General features: G+C 40.9%; 1 protein-coding gene across 8 annotated transcripts in view; it reads right to left on the bottom strand.

Moving 5' to 3' along the window:
* fhod1 (formin homology 2 domain containing 1) overlaps positions 1 to 19,633 on the bottom strand; it is a 47,127-nt gene extending 27,494 nt beyond the window's left edge. For 7 of the 8 annotated variants that reach the window (XM_018692805.2, XM_018692807.2, XM_018692808.2 and 4 more), the window contains exons 1-3: positions 19,359 to 19,633; positions 13,307 to 13,413; positions 10,939 to 11,003 (exon numbers count right to left, since the gene is read on the bottom strand). In XM_018692805.2, the coding sequence (XP_018548321.1) occupies positions 10,939 to 11,003; positions 13,307 to 13,413; positions 19,359 to 19,523 (337 nt within the window). In that variant the 5' untranslated portion in view covers positions 19,524 to 19,633. The remainder of the gene's footprint in view (positions 1 to 10,938; positions 11,004 to 13,306; positions 13,414 to 19,358) is intronic. The other variant, XM_018692806.2, reaches the window with a different exon arrangement.
* Between the last annotated feature and the right edge of the window lie 2,467 nt (positions 19,634 to 22,100).

The raw sequence follows: 22,100 nt of genomic DNA, 5'->3' as shown, positions 1-22,100 counted from the left end.
TTGCACCACAGAGCTGAACACAGTCAGACAGATTTCCTCTGGTTTCTGTTGTTTAAGTGAAGGAGATTTTCTTTTTATGATTTGATAATGCAAATACAGGCCCCCCGACTGTCTTTGATATTATCTAGTCATTTTATTTTGTTTTGTAAATACAGAAAAATAATTATTTACCACAGAGCACCAACAAGTTGATTTTTAGACTTTAAAATGTCCCAAACATTTCAGATTTTTGATAACCACATTAAAGATGGAGGAAACTGATGTTTTATGTGGTTAAAGAAGAAGAAGAAAAGTTTTTTTGTTTTTGAAATCGTGGATCAGAGTAAACTTTGGTTTAATCACTGTGATAAATTGACATTTAATATATAAAGTGTTTAAGATATTTCAGACATCTATTTTTATGCTGTGTTAACACTACTTTCAAGGTTTGAGGCAACATGTTTCCTTAATTCAGATAAAGTCCATTAACACATTTTAACACATTTGGAGAAATGCTAGAGATGCTAAATAAAAATGGAATCAGTGCTATTAACTTTAGGCACTGAAGTTACCAAAACAAGTTGGTTACTTAAGTCAATTCAAAGATTTTTCTGATTTCTCTTGTTGGTAATAATGACTGCAGCCTCTAGGGGGCACCATCACTGTTAACCCCTAAGCTCAGAGCCTCTTTGCTCCATCAGCTCTCAGACCAAAAAACTGTCTGTTGAAAATTCAGGCAGCCAAATGAACGTTATTCATCCTACCTCTTCTAAATCTGACATGTTAGAGTCTGAACACACAGCACAGTCAGAACCAATGTCCACTGGGCCGTGGCTGCCAGCCATCTGGAACCACTTCACTTTACTAAAATGGACCATTAATAATGATAATCATCAACAGGCTGCTCACACAGCTACTCACAGCAACATCAAACATGCAGTAACCAAACATGTCTTCAAAAGTCATCTCAGAAAGGTAAAAATTAAACTGATATGATGTTATTACTGAACAGCAGTAGAAATGGACCAGGACAAATCCACAAAGAGGTCTAGAAAAGGAACCAGGTCTGACTTAACTGCCAAGAAGATTAAAAATACACTTATGAGTTCCTTTATATCTCACACACCTAATTTGAATTTGAGTATTTGACCAAAAATAAATCAGTTCAGAACCAGAAAACTTGATGCATCAGTGGCATGACTTAATCTAAAGGCTGGAAAGAGTAAGTACTTCATTTCTATGCAGCTTTTTGATCTTTAATCCCAGGGGAGAGAGTTCCAAAGTTTAGGTGCCACAACCTAAAAAGCTCAGTCTTCTTTAGTTTTTAACCTTCTTCAAACCCTGATTGGACTATAGAGACATGCTGGTAACACAGGGCTGCAGTAGATCATGTAGGCCTCTATAGGTGATTACAATGACTTAGAACAGTGAAGAGCAGTTAGAATCAGTGTCACGAGACTTTTTGCAGCAGCATTTTAGACAATGTGTGAACAATCCAGGGATGATTTGCTGAGGCAGGTGAAAAGGGATTTGGCAACAGGATATGAAAGAATGGATTAGCATTTTCATCTCCGCTGAGAGACACAATGAACCTGAGCTTTGAAATTTTTCTCAGCTGGAAAAAGCAAGAGCAAATCAAAGATTTAAGAGAGTCAGAGCCTGGTCTGTAGTAACACCTGGATTTCTTATGGATGATTTTACTGACAAACAGAGGGAACCAAGACCATCCAGTATTTTAGGAACAACACTAGGAGGGGCAGAGATTACATTACATTACATTAGCTGTAAGAAATTGGAGCTCTGTTGTCCGTTGTCTGCAGCATCCTTCATTAATGACACATCCTTGATTACTATGGTTCCCTGGAAAGCATCAAGAAGTCAAGAATCTAGAACAGAACTGGTTTAAGAAGAAGACCCCATTTTAATGTACAAATGTGACAGTAAACATAAGACCAGTGTTCAGTCCAGAGAATTGAGCTACACCTGTGAAACAACTGTCACCACCATCATCAGCTTATCTCCCACCATCTGTACGCTTGGTTACACCTGAGTTCAGTCAGAGGACAGAGCTGCTGTCAGCGGTTATGTAACAGACGAGAACGGGGAATCTTCCTGAACAATGATCTGCTCTGACTTCTTGGATTACCCTCCCAGCCACTGCTTTGATTTTCACCAATGAAAAAATAAAAATGAACAGCCTGGTGTTCAGTACCGGTCAGATTTGCGTTTTCTCACTGTGTTCACATCAACAAATCTGTATAATCTGATAAACCCCAGCTCTCTAGGTGTGGGTGGACATTTCATCATCTTTTAATCTTCTGTGATAGTTTATGGTTTCATGGACATAAAGACTAACAGCAATTATGTTGACTACTAACAATTATTTTCATTTTCACTGCATTTGACAATTATTTCCTTCAATAATCAATCGATTGTTCAGTAAATAAAGTATCAGACAACAATGAAAATGCCTCATTATTCCCTGAGGCGCAAGTGAAAAACAAAAATACAAAGATGTTGAGTTTACTGTCAAAGGAAATTAGCAATCTTCAGGTTTAAAAAACTGGTACCAATGAATTATTAAAATAATTGAAAATAAATTTTCTGTCAGTTGACTAATCAACTAATCATTTAATCCCTGGACTATACTGTCACTTTCCCCTCTCAGCCTGTCCATCAATGTTTCCTCTCAGACAACATGAGTCATGCACAAACTTTGACCCAAGATGGCCGTCAGCCAAACCCAGTTTCACTACAACAGCTGAGAGGATTGAGGAGGGAACGTCCCTGGATTATAAAGAGCTATAACCGTTTTATGATTCCAACACACACACACATCAGCTGAGAGTATGTGAAATTCCTCTCTGCTGACTCCACTCCCACACATAGACTGTATTTACTGGCTGCTCATGAAGTGTGAAGGGTGAAGGATTCGTGCTGCGTTCATGTCCAGTTTGTCAGACTGTTAAAATAAGCTTTGTAGCAAACATCATTCAGCTAAGCTTTCAAACAAAGAAGGAGGAGGTCAAAAACTCAGAGCTCAAATGATTTGATTTTTATCTTAAAATCTGGAGATCAACGTTTCAGCAGGACATTTCCTCCTGAGGAAGGCCGCACGCCAAAACGTTCATCTTTCCAGAATGAAATAAAAAGATCCAACGCAGCATGGAGGTGTGTGTTTTTCTAAAATCTTATCGCTTTGGGTTGTAATTTTAAACAAATCTCTGAATCAGAGTTTGTTTTTAGTGTCAACAAAGGTAAATGTTGAATGAAAATAAATCAATAATGCAACAATGTGGGAGAAAATCAGATGGTAGGAATAACTTCTGAAGGTCGAACATGCTGTATCATGCTGTTTCAGTTTTTCTACCATCACAATGTGGGAATTACCCTCAGACCTGAGCCACGCTGACAGGTAAGAAACCTCTCAAGGCTTCTTGGGAAAGTGTCAGACAAGTTGCATCATTTCACAGATACTTCAGAGGCAGACTGAACACTCAGGATGTGTTGATCTGGGGAGTGAACGTGATAAAACTGGGGGAGTTGGTGCACGTCAACACTGTCAAAAAAAGAGTGGTGAGGTAAAGCAGAGCAGCAGCGATATGAAATCCTCTAAACCTGAAAACAACTTCAACCACTGACAGGTGAAGTGAATAACATTAATCATCTTGTTACAATACAATGTTCTGATGGGAAACCTCAGGTCCTTCATTCATCTGGATGTTACTTTGACACGTACCACCCAACTAAACATTGCTGTAGACCAAGCACACACCCCCACGGCAACAGGGCAAACCCACTACGCCACCAAGCCTGCTCATAAATGTCTTGAGGAACACAACGAAGAACCCAAGGTGTTGACCTGGCCTCCAAACTCCCCAGATCCCAATCTGATCCTTCATCTGTGGGATGATCTGGAACATGCCAGATCCATGGAGGCCCCCCACACAAACAGAATACATTGAATATCGGATTTATCTTTAAATCCTCATTCAATATGTGTTTGTTTACACCTGACACCTCCTCAGGTGTCAGTGAGAAGTTCAGGTAACATCCAGCAGATCTATTACACAGCAGAACTGCCTGAGAAAAGTAAAGTGGATCAGATTCATGAGACATTTGTGTGATCAGTGTGAATGGAACTGAGGGACAGAGGGAAGGATCCCTGTGTTTATCCTGCAGAGTCAGGAAGTGACCCTGATAAACTTAGTGTGGTATTTCCTGTTAGTGCCAGTGTTGCTAATTGAGTATGACCTTGGAGGAGGAAGAGCTGAGCTGAGAACTTTATTTAGAGGAGGGAAAACATCACAACAACCAAATTGTTCTGGTAAGACGACCAGAATCAATAAAAAAACGTTGCTGTTCAGAGAAGCCATGACTGTAGTTTTCTGTAGATTGCAGCTGCTCCTCAAACTGTTTTTCCACTTTCCTCTGGTGACAACAGGTCAGAACTGTTGTCTCTAAAAAGGTTTTTTTACTGGAGTTCTGGCAGCACAAAGGGGAGCTACACAATATTTACTTTGCAGCTGTAAATCATATTTTGGGTTTTCTATAGTTGTGACAGGACTCTACAGACCAGAGGACAGTTACAGCTGCTTTCAAGGGATAATAAAAAAACACTAAGCTAAAGCTTCACAGTGAGTACACACGGTCACTTTAAGCTTCTTAATCACAAGCGCTTTCTAACAGAACGTTTGTTTCTGGTAAGTGAATGCATCATTAGCTTCACTGTTAGCCAGTCATCTTATTGTGTTTACATTCCTGTCAGATACAAAGGGCCAGAGAGGACATGGAGCTAAAATATGTTCCTATTTTGTTTCCTTGTAATGATGGAAAAGAGGATAGCGATATCTGGGGGAATCTGAACTGTCTCATTAGATAAAAATGCCTCAGATTCTTTCAAGTAATCAGCAGAAAAACAATTAATACACCCGAGACGACAACACAAAGGAGACAGTTGAGTCTGTGTGACTGACTTAAGGTTCCCGTCCTGCAGAGTCTGAACAACAACGCCTGTCAGAGCAAAACCAACACAACAAAACATGGAAGGAAACACAGTCACAGGCTGATTAAAGATGTCGTCACCGACCGGTCGACAACATGACACACACACATTAACACACACATACACACTTTAGCACCAAGGGCTTTAGTAATATTCTTCCTGACAGGAAAATGCAGTTCTGTGGTTCCATGTTGAGTCATGTCAGGATGTGATGGTGAGTTCAGGTTTAGCCACACACAGACAACACACCAACACACACAACTGTCAGAGCCTCACACTCCTGCAGCAGAAACAGATCTCAGGACAGTCTGGTTTAAATTGATCTACCTGCCCAGGGTCAAAGGTCAAAGGTCAACAGCACATATATTGTAAACATATGGATAGAGCTTCTGAGCTGAAACTATCTGCTGATTGATCAGCTAGTTGACTGACAGAAAATTAATTGGCAACTATTTAAATAAAGCATCAACTGTCTGACAGATTAAACTACTTAAAGACAGATTAATTAATAATGGAAAAACAATCATTAGTTGCTCTGGCTCTAAAATGAATATTTTTGAGTTAAACAAGATGTCACCTCAGGTTTCCAGAGGAGCTTTCTCATTGATTCTGATTTTTGCAATTTTAGAAAACAATCAGCAGATCGATTGATGAAAATAATCTTTACACAGACCTATTTATTTATTTTTTGTGTTTGCGTGCACACGCTTGGTGTTTCTTATCTGAAATAATAAAACATTTTGGCAGTTTTCTACATTCTTTTCCTGTTGAGTATTTTCAGAGTGTTATCACCCTCCTGACCGGGAACAAGCTGAGAGATGTCACAACTTCCACAACAGAATAACAAACGTCAGCGCCCTGGGCTCTGTTTACTCGTTTACTGTAACACAACAGACTCAGTCTCTCACTGAATCCATTTGTCATTAGAAACTGTGGCTGTTCGAGCAGAGCCGCTCGTTCACTGTGGTTTCTGCTCACCTAGCATTAGCATTGGCAGCTACGTTCAATCCATGTGTGTATAGGTGTAACATATCTGGTTTGTGTTTGAACATTTGAACTGTTACATCACAAAATAATAAAAAGGTCCATGTAAAAAGTTTTTTAGAATCACCTGAATGCACCATTAAAGAGCTGTCTGTTTAAACAGTGTAACAGAGGTGTGATCAGGACATGAACAAACATGATTCAACAGAGAATTAACACGAAACCAATTGAGCCTGAACCACGAAATCCTGTCTACACGCTTTCACTTCTCCAACATGTTGTTGTTCTGCATCAGAGCTTTTTGTTCTTCAGTCCCTCTGAATCTTTTCCTCACATTTTTTGGTTTGCACTTAGGAGAGAGGTGTTTTCTTCATTGTACTCAGTGCAAAAGGTCCTTATCATGTTTTTATCCTTTGGCTTTCTTTCTGCTCCTTTGACACAGCAATAAAAAATAAAGAAAGAAATTAAATCTGTCAGTGTTGCTTCAAAAGAAGAAGAAGGAGGAGGAGCAGAAACAGGAGAAAAGGTGATGTTCAGTCCTGTCATTCACTGAGCTGCAAACTTGGCACAAACATCTGTTTGTTTAAACCTGAAGGCAGCAGAGGGGAGAGAGAGAGAGACTCGAAGGAGGAAGCATGCTGGGAAATCCCCTCTACAGCAGGAAGGGTGGGGTCATGCCAGGCAGTGCATAGGGGAGGATCGAGGGAGGGAGAGAGAAGGGAGGGAGGGAGCAGGCTGACTGCAGGAACTCTGGGAATGTTGTAGTGTTTCCCAGAGAAGGTGAATCTGATAAACTGATCCTAAACCAGCCTCTACCAATGTCAGAATGTCACTCCAAATCAAGTCACACTCTGAGCTGTGGAGGGCACTCCTAATGAAGGGGGAGGGTATAAATGGATACCCAAATTATGGGACATCCTTGCCACTCTACCGGAACAAGGAGGCAGCCATCACCATGGCAATGAGTAGACGCCCTGCCTGCAAGGCTGTGAGAGGCCAGGATACCTACTTGCAGAAGGCAAAAGCATCTGAAGCACTGAATAAGCCTGTTAGATAAGGTTAAAGGTGACTCCTGCCAGTTACACACAAACCGCAATAAGCAGGCATCGTTGCAATTCCACACATATCTCTCAACCTGCCTTATTAATGTCAATGTCCCTTGACAAAGTAGAAAGATGGGTATGTTGTTTCCTCCCTTCTCCTGTTGCAAGTGCACTTCCTGTAAGGATGATCGTAAAAGCTGGCACCGACACAAACTCGCTGTTTAAGGGTTTTACAGTCCACTTACACTCAGCCTTTAATATGGCAAACTGATGGACTGATTAACAGTCACTGATCTCCTTCCTGCTCTGCAGAGGATGAACCCTTTAGACTTTAATGACCCCATGATCTTTCCTCTAGTGCCAGCCTCAGGACAAACCTAAGATGTTTAGTAGGGGTGGGGGGAAAAAAATCGATACCTAGATGCATCATGATGCACATGATTCTGAACCGATTCACAAATGTCAAAAATGGATTTTCTAAATGATAATTGATAAGGCAATATTGACAGAATGAAAAAGGTGGAACTCAGAAGTCTATGGCGTTCACATAACAGAGATACAAGATGGCTGAGCAAGAAATCCAACCACCACCCTCTGCATTAAAAGCTAATGTATGGAAGCACTTTGGCGTCTATGAAGCTGAAGGGAAAAAGGCCCTGGACAAGAAGTACGCTATCTTCAAGCTGTGTCAAACTAAACTAAAATATTTTGGAAACATGACAAACATGAGAAATCATGTCACACATTTCCACCTGGAGGAAGAAGGAAACACATCAAATTGTAGCTGCTGCCAAATGGAGAACCATTGAGCAAGAGATGTCAAAGCTTCCATCCAACTCAGAGAGAGCGAAGCGAATTACAAACTCTATTGCAACTTTTACTGTGTCTGTATTCAGTAGTTGAGTGCCAGGGCTTTTGCCCTGCACTTTGGAACTGAGATACAATGTCCCATCTCAAAGATATTTTACTGACACAGTGATCCATTATGGATCATTACAGATACTTTGCTTTGAAAAAAAGATGCATCAAGATGCATCAATAATCGTTTTATCATCACATCACAGCCCTCTGAATCATAATCCAATTGAATCGTGAGGTGCCTAGAGATTCCCAACCCTAATGTTTAGCTCCAGCTGCTGCTCAGACTGTAAGACCACACAAGTCATCAGCTGATAAAGATAATGATGAGTGAAGACAGTGGCTGTGATTTTTTTTATACAAATCCAAACAAATAACACGCAACAGATAAACACAGTTATACTCTTAAAAATCTGATAGAAGTTTTCAAGAGGTCCTTAGTGTCAAAGAGAACAAGATCCCCTGAGACCCCTCCTACTTCACACCCTGCCTACAAAGTTTTCTTGCATTGTTTCAAAACCCCTACAGGAAATACAACTTAAGAATAAGTGAGGACTCTTGGGCCTTAACTCAGTCCTTTCTGGTGTTGGTGTGACCAGCTGCTGTGAACAGGAACACCACAGAAACACCACAGAAACACAACACACTCAGATAAGGTTAGAAAAGGCTAAAAATAAAAACCATGAAACCAGACTGGAGGGTTTGGCCTGCTGGGATCAAAACAGCAACAGTCAGTTGTTGTGAACAGAAAGAACAGAGCTGCTTGGTGAACTCTCTGAGGAGCACAGAACTGTTAACAAAGCAACACAAACTCAAGCAGTGGTCCAGAGACAGATAAGAACTGACCAGAGGTCTGTTCACTCTGACTGCAGAGGACTGACGGGGACTACACATAAACCAGGATCAGTTCAACACAATAACCAACCACACAAAGAGATTCCTCCTCCACCTCACTGTGTGGTTTCGACACATCACAATAAAAGCTGGATACTCCAGCTACCTAAGAGTCAAGTCTGATTTTTGTTTGATTGTTTATTCTTAAAGGATTTTGAGCTGCATCCTTTGTATAAATTAGGCATTTATAATCATTATAAAACACACAGTTAACACAGTTTTTTAAGCCAACCTTGGCTGTTGGAAGAAAACCCGCAGGACAATGACCTGACTCAACCTGCTGAAACATAACAACTGTTAATGCTGGTCAGAATGATTCAGCTGCTGCAGCACAGCAACACTACCTGCCAATCAAAGGTCAGAGGTCATAGAGACCTGACAATTCATTGAGGAAGATATCTGAACAATGAACGACAAAGACAGAGTCAGGCAAAGAAAATAAGAGCTGAGTATGTTCCAGGAAAAGGAAATGCTCTGGAACATGCTGCCTGTTTTTCACCAGATACACCATGACTTCTTAAACCCGTTTATTTACAGTTTTAAATCTATGATCAGAGTAAACTGAGTGACCACATTAAACAGTGAGAGGCTGTCAGAACAGCAGACGCTCTGTTGATCATGTAGAAAGATAAGTCATGAAAGAAGCTGCTGTGAGGAAACTGTTGGACTGAATGCAGGACTGAAAACACTGACGACAAATGCTATCCCATGACTCAATGTGTCAGGAAATATATTTCATCGTCATCATATCCATCATCCTCCTGTCTGGTGAACACTGAGGTTCAGTCATCGTCGTCTGGCTGCAGCAGGACAAGTCCTGACAAGAGAGACACGTCACAGATTGAATTCTCTTTAAATTTAATAATCTCTTTCTATGGAAGCCTTTTCAGACCAAAAAGCACCTTTGTAAATTTGACTAAAGCCCCATTCAGACTGGATTTCTGTCTGTAGAAGGAGGTGTCAAAACTCCTGACTGGTAGCCACCCTGATACATGTATAATGGATTTCATTACAACCAACCTCCTCCATTGTGTCAGAAATCACATATGTGATGAATGCTTTACTGGTTTCAGAAACATTTCCACGTGCATTCAAACTGGCTCAGTTAACACCTCTGCTCCTAAAGCCTTGGCTCAACCCTGCTCAAGTTGAGAATTATCAACTGATTTTGTTATTTCCATTCTGAAACAGGTCTCAAAATCCACCCTCTTTGATACAGAGCAGTCTTTAAGACTTTAAGAGCAGCCACTCCTCTGAAACAGGTCTGTTGTCGATGACAGAAGCCCAAAAGGGCAGCTAGAGTCCCCAGTCCTCGGCTCTTATCTTGCTGGGCCTATTAGCAGCCTTTGACATGGTGAACCACCTCATTCTGCTCTCTGTCCCCTCTGATATGAGCATCTCAGGCAAAGCATTTTCTTGGTTTGAATCCTATCTCACAAGGCACTCCTCCAGTGTGTCATGGTGAGAGCAAGCACCCTTATCCCATAGGGGTACTCTAAAGAGCAGTACTGGGGCCCCTTCTCTTTGCAATATACACCAACTCCTTGAGTCCAGTTAATTGCTTGCATGGCTTCCTATATCAACTCTACGCAGACGACATCCAACTATACCCGTTGTTCCAGCCTGACGACCCCACAGTCTGGGCTTGTCTCGCAGACATATCCACATGGATGAATGTCACCTTCAACTAAACCTGTCTAAGACTTAAGTCGTAGTCATCCCGGCCAATCAATCAGTTTTAAAAATGTACATCTCTAGGAGTCAGGACACCACGTTACGTAGAGACCTTCAGGGAAAGTGCGTAACTAGCAAGTTTTGGAGGGACGTGAGGGGAACATGTCAAATCTAATTTTTGCGCAAAAATGTACAAAAAACAACAGCTGAGATGCAAAAATTTTGCTGCATGTCATAAGCAAAGGTGAAAATATTGTATTTTTCTGAGTAATGAATGAGATGTTGGCTCTGTAAAAAGCAGACTGAGTTTGAGCAGCAGATTCCGAGAGAGGAAACCCTACCAGCTGATTCTGAGTAACACGTCACTGTGGTGAAAGTATGGATAGAAAGAGAGAGGAAAGTGTCTCCTGACTGAGAGTTTCCCCTGACTCATCACTCTGCTGCAGGAGAGAACGGAGGGATGGAGGGACGTGGAAAGAAAAAATAAGAGGAGATAATTACCGAGGATGGAGTGGACACGAACAGAGAGCTGAGTCCTCAGGATCAGAATGGGTTTCTTTCCTTTTCTGTGGAAAAATAAGAGACACAGACAGTCAGAGCTGAGGAGAAAAACAGAGACTGAAAACTGCAGTCAGAAAAAAAATCCTATCAAGTCTCCGAGGACTATTTTAACATTTATCTCCCCATAGAGACTTTACAAGAACAGTGGGTTCAGACCAGTACAACCAGTTCAACCTCAGTGAACAGGACACACAGTGAAAACTCCGAGGTCTAATTTAGGGCTGCCCCCTAAAAGTCAATGATTCAATGTAGGGCATGTAGGGCTTGCATTTGAAGACATTTCCAGAAAATGAACAAGGAATTATTGATTAATCATTATTTTTAATACTGAAAATGCCTATGGCGGAAAATAGGCTGCCAAAGAAAGTGTGTTTTTGCTCAATGAAATCTTTATTCCAAGAAGAAATTATAGTCCAACAATAATCCTCTTAAACGAAGCCTTTAAAGTTGAACTAACAAAAAGCAAAACAACAAAGATCTTCAGCCTCATAAAGGCAGTGGAGCCTGAGGCTCCAAGTCAAACCCAACAAATTAAAAAACCAAAGTCTTTTAGACACAATACAAAATATTATTAATGGCATTACAATGTTAACAATGAGCTTATTTCTTAGCTCAAAATGGTCCAACACCAAACTTCTCCTGCTCTCCTCATGTTTACCTTTGATCTCCACGACAGTAGGAAGGCAGCTCAGTTTTCTGTTGCTGCCACATGGTGAAAATCATTACATTGCTTCAAGACACACTACATAATCTCCTAAAGATTAAACTCAACATGATCAATAAAATTCTTAGCGATCAATAATTGATACATTGATTAATTATACCAATTCCTAATTCAATGCATTTGTCAGGAAGTCTGATTCGATAAATTGCACTATTTTTTTAAACTTTCAGTTCCGGTGTCAGGTGAGTTCTACCTGCTGAGAGTTGCATGTCCGAGTTAAAACCAGCTGAAAACACTGTCAGCAGCCCGACAGGAGAGGCACTTACTGGTGTGGTAGGATTTCATAACTGAGCAATGACCAAGATGCCAACCAAAAACAGGAAATAATCTTCGTATTGAAAAGAGAGATCTGATTCAACTAATAAAAGTCTGAGTCAAGTTCAGCTGTAGTTTGCCCAAATGTTTAAGATTACACAGAACTAAAACCTATCTACATAGAAGCATGTCTTGTTAATGTGTCCTCCTCCTTTAATCTTTGGTTGCTTTAGTTTGTGCAGCGTAAACATCTTCATCAGAGGACCATCACAACACACCGTGAGCAGAATAATTACTTTTTCTATCATATTGTTCACACGACTTAAACGTAAAAGTTACTGATCTTTCAGTCAGGTCTGCTGGTTTGAGCTGCTCTGAACTGATCCTAGAACAGCTCAGTTTCCATATTAACCTACGCAAGCAGACTGTGGCCTGCTGGGATTAGAGTATGGAAAGAACGACGGTGTGGAGGTATGGAAAGAATGAGAGAGAGAGAAAGAACGTGTGAGAGAGAAAGTAAGGAAAGAGGGAAGAAAAAACAAGGAGAGAAGAAAAGAGTTTGTGTTTGTCTAAAGGCTAAAAAAAGGAACAATTATGAGACTTTTTTTTAGTCATTGTAGAAACACACACACACACACACACACACACGCGCGCACACACACACACACACAGAGTTTCCAGGTCCACTTTCAGATGACGTATTCACCCCGTTTTTAAACCCTGCACCTCTTTACAGCTGCCAGAGACTCAGCTGGGAACACAGACGCACTAAACCCTGCTGGTTGCTCTGGCATCACACTGACATAACAGTAAATAAAATGGGTAATTTTAGTGATGTTGATTGCCATGGCAATGTGTGCAGACGCAATAACCCAGTGGACCAAATATTTCAGTGCTTTTATTGTTTCATGTGTCTTGAGGGAGGCGGTCGAAACAACACACCCCCAACAATGTAGCCCTTGCATTGCTTTAACACTGAGTAACTGTCTGTCTGAATGTGGACTAACTCTCTCTACTGAAACAGGGCTCACTGCAGTTCTTTGGGACTGGTGGTAGTGCTGGACAATGCTGCCATTAAAGCACCACAGAGGAAGAACTCAAACAACAGAAAACATGATGGAAATGTGACTTTTCTGTTTGTTTTATATATTAATATGAAGACAGTTTGGTCTTCTCTTTGATCCACACAGATTTGATGGTTTCCTCTCTACATTGGAAGTGATGTTTTTATACTTATTTACACTATTTTTCTTACATTTTTTCACAAGCAAATTGAAAATGTGCATAAAACAGGTAGATAAAACACAGAAAACAGAAGCTGTTACTTACGCCACATCTTCATAGAAGATCTCCAGCTCATCCCTCTGCTCGGCCAGAGACGAGTCCAGGTCCAGATAGTTTCCACTGGGAGACAACTGAAGGGTGCATTCCTCCAGCTGACAGACAGACAATCATCATCAATCAGGACACAAAGACAATGAGCAGCAACCTTGGTTTTCCTGCTCTAAACATTTATTTATTTAAAAGAGTCCTCAGCTGTGTCTCTGTAAACTCTGCATTCACACAATATGTATGAGCACCTTTTAAATTCCAACCTGGCTGATTCAGGATTGTTTTTAGGCCTGCACTGATTTTAGGTATGTTTAATTTTTTACACGAACACTTCATGTAAACTAAAAATCTGAAGACAGATCCCTCAAACTCGATGGAGAGACCGTTTCTAAATCTTTACTGTTATTTCTCTGCCAATATATACACACGATATCAGCAGATACATCAGCCTGGCTGCTTTACATCAAACTGCATATAAACACACTTAAACAGGTGGTAAACAAAACATTCAAATACAACAACACAGGGTGGAACATCATCAGGAATAAACATTTAAAACAAGACTAAATGAAATAACTCTCAGTGAGTAATGTGCTGTCTGACTTATTGGCATAAAGAGACAGATCAGTCTGAGGGTGAACCTGATCTCATAATGAGCCTCAGAATAAACAGCAGCTGCTGTAATGATACATTAACATAACCCACAGAACCTGTTCGACTGACGACGTCAAATAACATCGCAGGACAAAAATATTTAACCATGAACACATCATCTTATCTGCTGATATATAAAGAAGTCATGTGTTTAAAAAAACTTTTTTCAGATAGAAATCTGAACTGAGATCAGAGGAGCAGCTTCCACCCAACGTCTCCTGAACACTGCCATTACATCAGGTGCGTGCAGAGTCAGAAATAGAAACAAGGACAACAATGCAATAATGATAACAAGTTAGTTTAATTATATCTCTGTGTACAGTAAGAATTCTCTTCCATTACTCAGCTGACTTGATGCACCACCCAGTGAGCACATGAGGTGACTCAAACCAAACACCTGAACACCGGAGTTCAAATTTCTCTCTCCATTGAACCAGAGTCAGCGCTGGCAGCTCTATGAGGCTATAACATCAACACCACACATGTAAAAGCTCCGTCAGACAGCAGTGAGATGACTGAGCCTGTATTTGTTTCCATTTAGTCAAACTGTCTCCATTAAAAGTTGCTGACTCAGCTGTGATCAGTTCCTGTTTGCAGTGGATTTCTGGAGGTTTGTTCTGGACGGACATCAGAGATAATGATATCCTTAGGAAGTGGAAGTCACACTGAATGATATCAACACGTGTTTCATGTCGGTGTGTTCAGGCACTGAGGGGTTTCACGTATCTTAATCTCCTTCATGAGCTGTGATGAAGTATCTTGATGTATCTGCTGTTTGGCTACATCTTTTAATAAAGCTGCACAGAGGGAGGTGGTTACACTGATGGCGTGACGTTCCTCTGCTACAACACGAACAGGCTTTGTAATTCATCAGTGTTATTTATGGTCGAATCTTTTAATCAGCTGTGATTATTCTGCTCTGAACAGAGGTCTGCCTGTTCCTGTTTGTCCTGCAGGGACAGTTGAGATCAACACAACTGCTGCTCCCTGTCGTCCTCTGGTGAATGGACACTGGTTTATCATTCATCAATAACTCCACATTTCACTGATCGGACACAACGTTAAATTCTGGATCATCCCACAGATGCTGGATAAGATTGTGATCTGGGGAGGCTGTAGGCCAGATCAACACCTTGGACTCTTTGTCGTGTTCCTCAAGACATTTCTGAGCAGGATTGGTGGTGTAGTAGGTTTGTCCTGCTGGGGGAGACCCCTGTTGTCTTCATTGGATTGTAATGAGACGATAAGTAGTTTAATGTTCATCGTTTTTTAAAATCTGTGCAACACGTCATGCACTTTCTGCACGAGCTCTCCTCTGCAGCAGACGTGACTGTGAGACAAACTTTTTTCCTCTAGTAAACAGTCTGTGATCGAGTGAATGTCGAGTTCAGGTCCAAATGCTTTCTGTCTATTTATAGCTGCTGTGCTCGGCCTGGAAGGCAGAGCATGTTGTAGCTGTGTATATCGATGAGTCACGGTCAGGTATGAAAACTGGAAACAAGGTATGAAACTGGAAACAATCAGGTCTGATGTGGACTGTGAGCTGCAGTGTCTCTGTACCTGCAGAGTCACATTCTTCTGCAGCAGCAGCAGCACACAGATCCTCCCTGTTTGAAAATATCTACACACTCTCATGGAGCTGGACTGTGGAGCCTGTGGCGAACGACCAACACATGACATCACCTCCATGTTTTGAACTAATGTTACAGCTTGGAATGATGAGGTTCATTCCTGACCTCAGGAACACAAATTTTTTGATTTAAAAAAGATATAAACTCTATTTTTTTCTGGAGCTTTCATTGGATGAATTTAACAGAATAAAAGTAAGTGAACCTTGAGTTTTGACTTTTACATCACAGAAAATGTTTTAACTTTTTCACTCTGTAGGTGTAAAATTTAAATAAGGTTTTTGGAGGGTGAGGTGGCTTTTTACTTGTCTCTGCCATCAAATAAAAATAATTATTTGTTACTAACTTGCTAATTGAACTTCTTTGTCCATTCTGATATGATGAAAACAAAGTTAGAACTGGTGTTACTGTAATATTCAAGACATATGTGCAGGAAATTCAAGACTTTCAATACCTTGTAAGGTCTTGTTTGAGAGCCCTGATTTCAGTGTTTTATTAAGACTTTTAAAGGCCTGCTGACAGCAAGTACTGAAACCTGTCAGGCACGTTGACTGTGTTGTTGTCTGGTTTATGTATCCTGATGTTCCTGCTGCAAACCCAGTGCTGAAGGAACAATACAAATATTTTATATGCTGTTAAAATACTCAAAGTCATACAGGATTTTACTCCAGTAAAAGTACAAAAGTATTATTATGTAGAGAAAGCAATGCCCACCAGTCTATTCACTGGAGCTCTGACTGCGTAGCTCGACTCAGCTGTGTATATTACCCATGATCCTCTTCTCCTTCTGGAGCAGGAAGTGCAAACACACCAAACTCTTTCTAATTCTTGATATTTCCGTCAGTTTCCTGGTTGGATATCGAAGATGAACGCTAGTTTTTAATTACTTCTAAGTCTTTTTAACTGATCTACAGTTCAGCATTACTCTTGAACTTGCTGGGCCTGATTCCAGCAGTTTAAGTTGCTGACTTCACTCAGTTAGAGGGAGATCATACTCCTTAAAAACATACTCTGTTACTTTCCAGCTCTGTTTAAATGACAACTCTGTCCATTTTCCTCTCTTTAACTTGAATCTGCATGTGATGTGATAACCTGACACTGGTTTATTTCTGGTAACCACAGCCTGTTTCATTTTTTGTTGATGATAACAATAAAGTGGAATGTGCAACCTGGAGCTACAACATCACTGTGCATCAAATCACAGGCAGAAACATCAGATTACAGCCATGTTAGCAACAGAGCTAACAGTTTCCCCCTGCTTCCAGTCTTTGTGCTAAGCTAGGCTAAAAATATCACTGTACGGGACAAAGAGATGAAGCCGACATCCGATGTCTGACCCTGCAGGTGAAAAGAGGAACCAGAGTCTTTGACTGTAAGTGTCAGACTGTCCATCATCATTATTTCATCACATTATGATCCTATTTAAAACTGACAATGAGTAGTCGGGCTGTTTTGTGCAGCTGTTGCTCCTTCACATGTGCGGAAGGAAAAGCCTGTTCATTTCTTATCAACACGCTGCTCTTAGTATTGCATCCGTCCATCCATCCATCCAGCTTATCTCCTGTTTACAGGTCCCCACCCTTTTCCTCCACAATCGCTCTGCTTGGCCCAAAAAGGGGGAGGAGGGAGGGAGGTAAAGTAGGGCAGAAAACCAGAGGAATTAATGCAACGTTTGAAGAATCAAGTCTCCACGCTGATCATATCACCTCACTGCATCTACCAAGGGGGCTGTGGCCTGCAGGTTGAGGCCCATGGTATGATGGGAACAATTAGGGGGTCAGTGTAGGAATGTAATCTAGAGGGACTGGCGCTCTTCGGTCTTTATCTGATCCTGCAGATTCCAGTGGGGCTCCGAACGCCTCGCAGCAGCCAGCTGGAGTCTGGCTGCAACTCGCACTGTGGTGATGAATCTCTGCATTGATCTGCTGAAACACATCTCAATAAAAGTGACAAATAAAAGTCATGTCGCAGCGTGGATTAAAAGTGTTGTAACAGGGCATCAGGTTGCAGCAGGCTGGGAGTTTGATTAAGAAGAAACACTGAGCACGACGTGTTCAAACACAGACAGCTCATCCTTCCCTTAACAAACGCACAGGGAAACAAATGAACTGCAACTACAGAAACAACAATTCTCTCTGTCTCAGTCAGTGCACTCCAGGATAACGGTGGAAGCAGAGCTGGAATGAAAAAAAGACTGACTCATATGTCACTGTGGTGTGACTTCGTGCTGACTTAGCCTTAAGAAGCATGGAGCTGCGTTCACTTCCTGTTTGGAAAACTTGAATACAACAAAAACAGAAGCATCATCACTGAGCAACCCCACAGGAAACTGGACCGAGGAGTTTATTCTGCTTTTCCACACTGATTCACTTAAGCATCATCTCATGCAATCATGTGCAGCAACATCACTCTGGACTTTTAATTTGATGAGGCAAAGCTGTGAGCAGTGGTGCGTTTCTCTCTTCTAGTGCGTTTGAGTACAATTCTCAAGTAGAGTACTTGAGTATTTCTATTTTATTCTACTTCCTAAGTGTACTCCACCATATTTTAGGAGGAAATACTGAACATTTTACTGCGCTATAATAATAACACTTCAGATGTTACCTTCAAAACATGAGTAGTTAATAAAATATGATCAATTCAAACATGATGCCGTTTGTCTGTATGAAGTCAGAGGACTGAAACACAGTGATGGACAGTCAATGGATTAAACTTCCCACCAAGCCTCACCTCCACCTGCTACCATGTGAAAATGCTGCTCACAGATTAAGCGATCAATAATATAGATCCAATAATATAAGATACACACAGATCAGCCACAACATTAAAACCACTGATTATTATAGGACAATGCTCCAACCACAGGACCAAACAGCCCAAGGTGTTGACCTGACCTCCAGACTCCCCAGATCCCAATCTGATCCAGTATCAGACCTCTCGGGTGGTCTGGGACAGGTCTGCTTACTGATCCCAGAGTGCAGACTAAACCTGGAGAAGCAGCGTTCAGTTTTTATTCTCCACATAAGTGAACAAACACTCAGACCAGCAGAAAACTGCAGCTCTGCTCCAACTCTCTGCATTTCAGGTCAAATGATATTTCACACTTTAACTGCACCACATGTTTTAATCCTGTCTTTTATTACATGTTTAGCTTTTTTTTTTAATATGTTGTTCTATTGTGTGCTTTTAAAATCCTACTTACGTGTTTAAACACCAAGTCTGAAAAACACGATACCAAACTCCACTTAAGAATTTACCAATTTAACGTGGACTATGTCATCAGTCGATTCAAGTCTTCTGGCAAATTCGGTACCAACCAGCACTTGAAGAGCTGATACCTACATCTATTTCCTATATTATATTTGTACAATAAGACACTTTGTACAAGTGTTGATCAATGCACATCATGTGTCGATATGACAAATCAATTCTTTAGTACTTGAACCCTTCTCTACATGACCAAATAAGGCAGAATAGATTAAACTGACTGATTTTCAAACGGGGTTTGGAGTGTCGCCATGATCCTGAGGTAAACTTATCTCTCCCACCTGAGGTTTTTATTCATTTATAACTTTATAGGCTATTTCTCGGGCTGTTAGTTTGACAGTGATCACAGCCACTTCACAGTAGTTTATTTAAAGTCCTGTTTACTAGAATTTTACCTGTTCAGTGGGGGTTAAACAGTGCGGAGGGTTGTATCAGTTCAAAGGTAAAAACACAGGTGAATGTTAATGAGCTAACCGCAGGTAGCTCCGTCACTGACCCACCTTCAGCGGCGCCTCCAGCAGCTTGTGTATCCCGGCGATCTGCTCACTGAGCGGCAGGTTCTCCTCCAGGTTCACCGTCGGAGGTCTCCGAGGTTCAGGGAAGTTTGTGCAGATGAACGGATCCGAGTCCTCCAGATACTGGACCCGGCAAGTGATGGAGGCCATGGCCGTGAGACCGCAAACCGACTGCGGCTAAAAGTGTCAGAGTAGCTCGGTGTAGGTCCGCGCTCCACGGAAACACACTTTTAAATGAGGAGTGATCGCTGCTCGCGGCTCTAGCACCGGATCCGTGAAGCTATTGAGGGGATGTACGAGTACATCCGGTGCAACCTTGCAAAATATTATTCTTATTCTTATTCTTATTCTTGTGCAGTCAAGATGTGACCTAATTAAAAAAAAAAAAACATTTTATACCCATGCCTGAGTTTTCAATTGTAAAAGATATGATACACTTACACATTTACCTACACATACTCTGATGTATATGACTCCAGAGTATCAGGAGAATTAGGATACTAAAAGCTTCTGTCTTAAAAAGCCATGGCAAGATAAACAGCATTACACTAAGTAGAAATAATGAGGGGTAGAAGGCTGCCACAAAATAAAGGAAAGAAATGGAAAATAAAGAAATAAGGTGAAAGCTGAATAGTTATGTTGTAATAAATAGATTTATACAAATTAAAGAAAAAACAAATAATTAATAAATGGTGAAAGTCATCCCTTCCAAAAAAGTGCACCTGGCCTGACAGGTATATGTGATGTATATGGTTGTGGTGAATATGAATATGAACCTCTGTTTCTATTTTTGTTTTCTTAATGTACAGTAGATTTTGATGACTGTGTTGGGTCTTTCCCCAAAATAAATGTAAAACATTTTAAAGTGTTAAAGTAGTTAATTAATAATTATTGTCTACACAAATAATCCTGAACAAATCATGAGCAAACTTTCAAGATCCATCACTGAGCGTCACGCTCTTATTTTGAAGGCAGTCTCACAGAACATCCGGTTTGCTGGACGAAGACTTAATGGTACAGTAGTGACATCATGTGGGTCCAGCATGGAAATACACTTAACATCAACATGACATAATGAGCAGAGCTGTGGAAACACTGAGAGCTGTTCTGAGGTCAGTTTACAGCTCAGCTCAGAGACCTACTCTGAATCAACTATTAACAACACATGAGGAGAAAATCTGTCATTTACTGAGACACAGGCCAACCTTAATCAGAGGTACCAAGGACCTGAGAGCTGAGCAGCGTCCTCTGGTGGCTGAACCACTGCAGCACAGCAGTAGGAAACTTAACTGTCCTTTATTTCTACAGCTCTCTACTGGAGACACAGTTCATATCTCTGTTGGCAGGGAAATTTAAAGACTTTTATTCTGAAAACTTGTCTGTATAGATTCTCAGTTCATGGTTATCCAAGAGGATTGAGGAGGTTCAGTTATCCTCAATTCAACTTTCCTTCTTCCATAGAAACACAGAAATGACACTTAACACACACACGTCCCCCCTACACAGGCGAAAGACCCCAGACTGAATGACACACAACTGTATCTCTTTGTGGTCATTTTCTGTCTCTTCATGGTGGTTTTGTGTCTATTATTGGTAGTTTTGTGTCTCTTGTGTTTGTGTTTCATTGTGTATTTTCTCCTCATCCAAACTTCAGGTATGCCTTAGGGACAGTAAGTTATTGTACTTGGCCCTGAACACCTCAGAAATACATTTTCTAATGATGTAGTTATGCTAGATGACATTGCCCTAGCCTCCAGCTCCACTGTAAAGAATCTGGGAGTCATCTTTGATCAGGATATGTTCTTTAACTCCCACATAAAACAAACCTCTAGGACTGCCTTCTTTCACCTGCATAATATTCCCAAAATCAGACATTTTCTGTCTCAAAAGGATGTTGAAAAACTAGTCCATGCATTTTGTTACTTCCAGGCTGGACTACTGTAATTCATTATTATCAGGTTGCCCCAACAAGTCTCTAAAGACTCTGCAGCTGATCCAAAATGCTGCTGCAGATTACTGACAGGAACTAGAAAAAGCGGTACCTAAAGTTTACAGCAGCAGAATGGGAGGCAGAGCCTTCAGCTATCAGGCTCCTCTACTGTGGAACCTTTTCCACGTTTGGGTCCAGGAGGCAGACAACCTCTGCACTTAGAGTCAGCTTAAAACTTTCCTTTTTGATAAAGCTTATAGTCAGGGTTGGCTCAGGCTAACTTGACCCATCCCTTAGTTATAGCTGCTATAGGCCTAGACTGTTGGGGGATTTGCCATGATGCACTGAGCTTCTCTCTCTCTCTCTGTCTCTATATCATGATGGATTTATATCCCATAAAGACATGTTACTACAATATCTTCCCTTTCCCATAGTATTGTGTTCCTCCGTCTCTCTCTCCTCTTCTGTCACTTTCTGCAGGTATTTCTGCCTCTGAAGCTGTAAAGTCTGTGATGACAAGACTCCTGCTTCTCCTACAATCCTGCTCAAAGCCTGCTGTTATATTTAGAAATTATTAGTACTGCTTGTAGTATTACTGCTACTATTGCAATTACTACTTTAATTGTCATTACTATTATTACCACAATTTTATTGATACCACTTTACATCTCTCTATATAATCTGCATTATGCTATGTTCTCCTCTAGCTAGTTTCTGAAAGTTGCTGCAGTGTCCTGACCTGCTGCAGTCAGTTAGTTTAAATTTAAATTCAATTCAATTCAATTTTATTTATATAG

Source organism: Lates calcarifer, linkage group LG2 (assembly GCF_001640805.2).
Source record: "Lates calcarifer isolate ASB-BC8 linkage group LG2, TLL_Latcal_v3, whole genome shotgun sequence".
NCBI classification, from domain to species: domain Eukaryota; kingdom Metazoa; phylum Chordata; class Actinopteri; family Centropomidae; genus Lates; species Lates calcarifer.
This window is presented reverse-complemented; position numbering and strand designations above follow the sequence as displayed.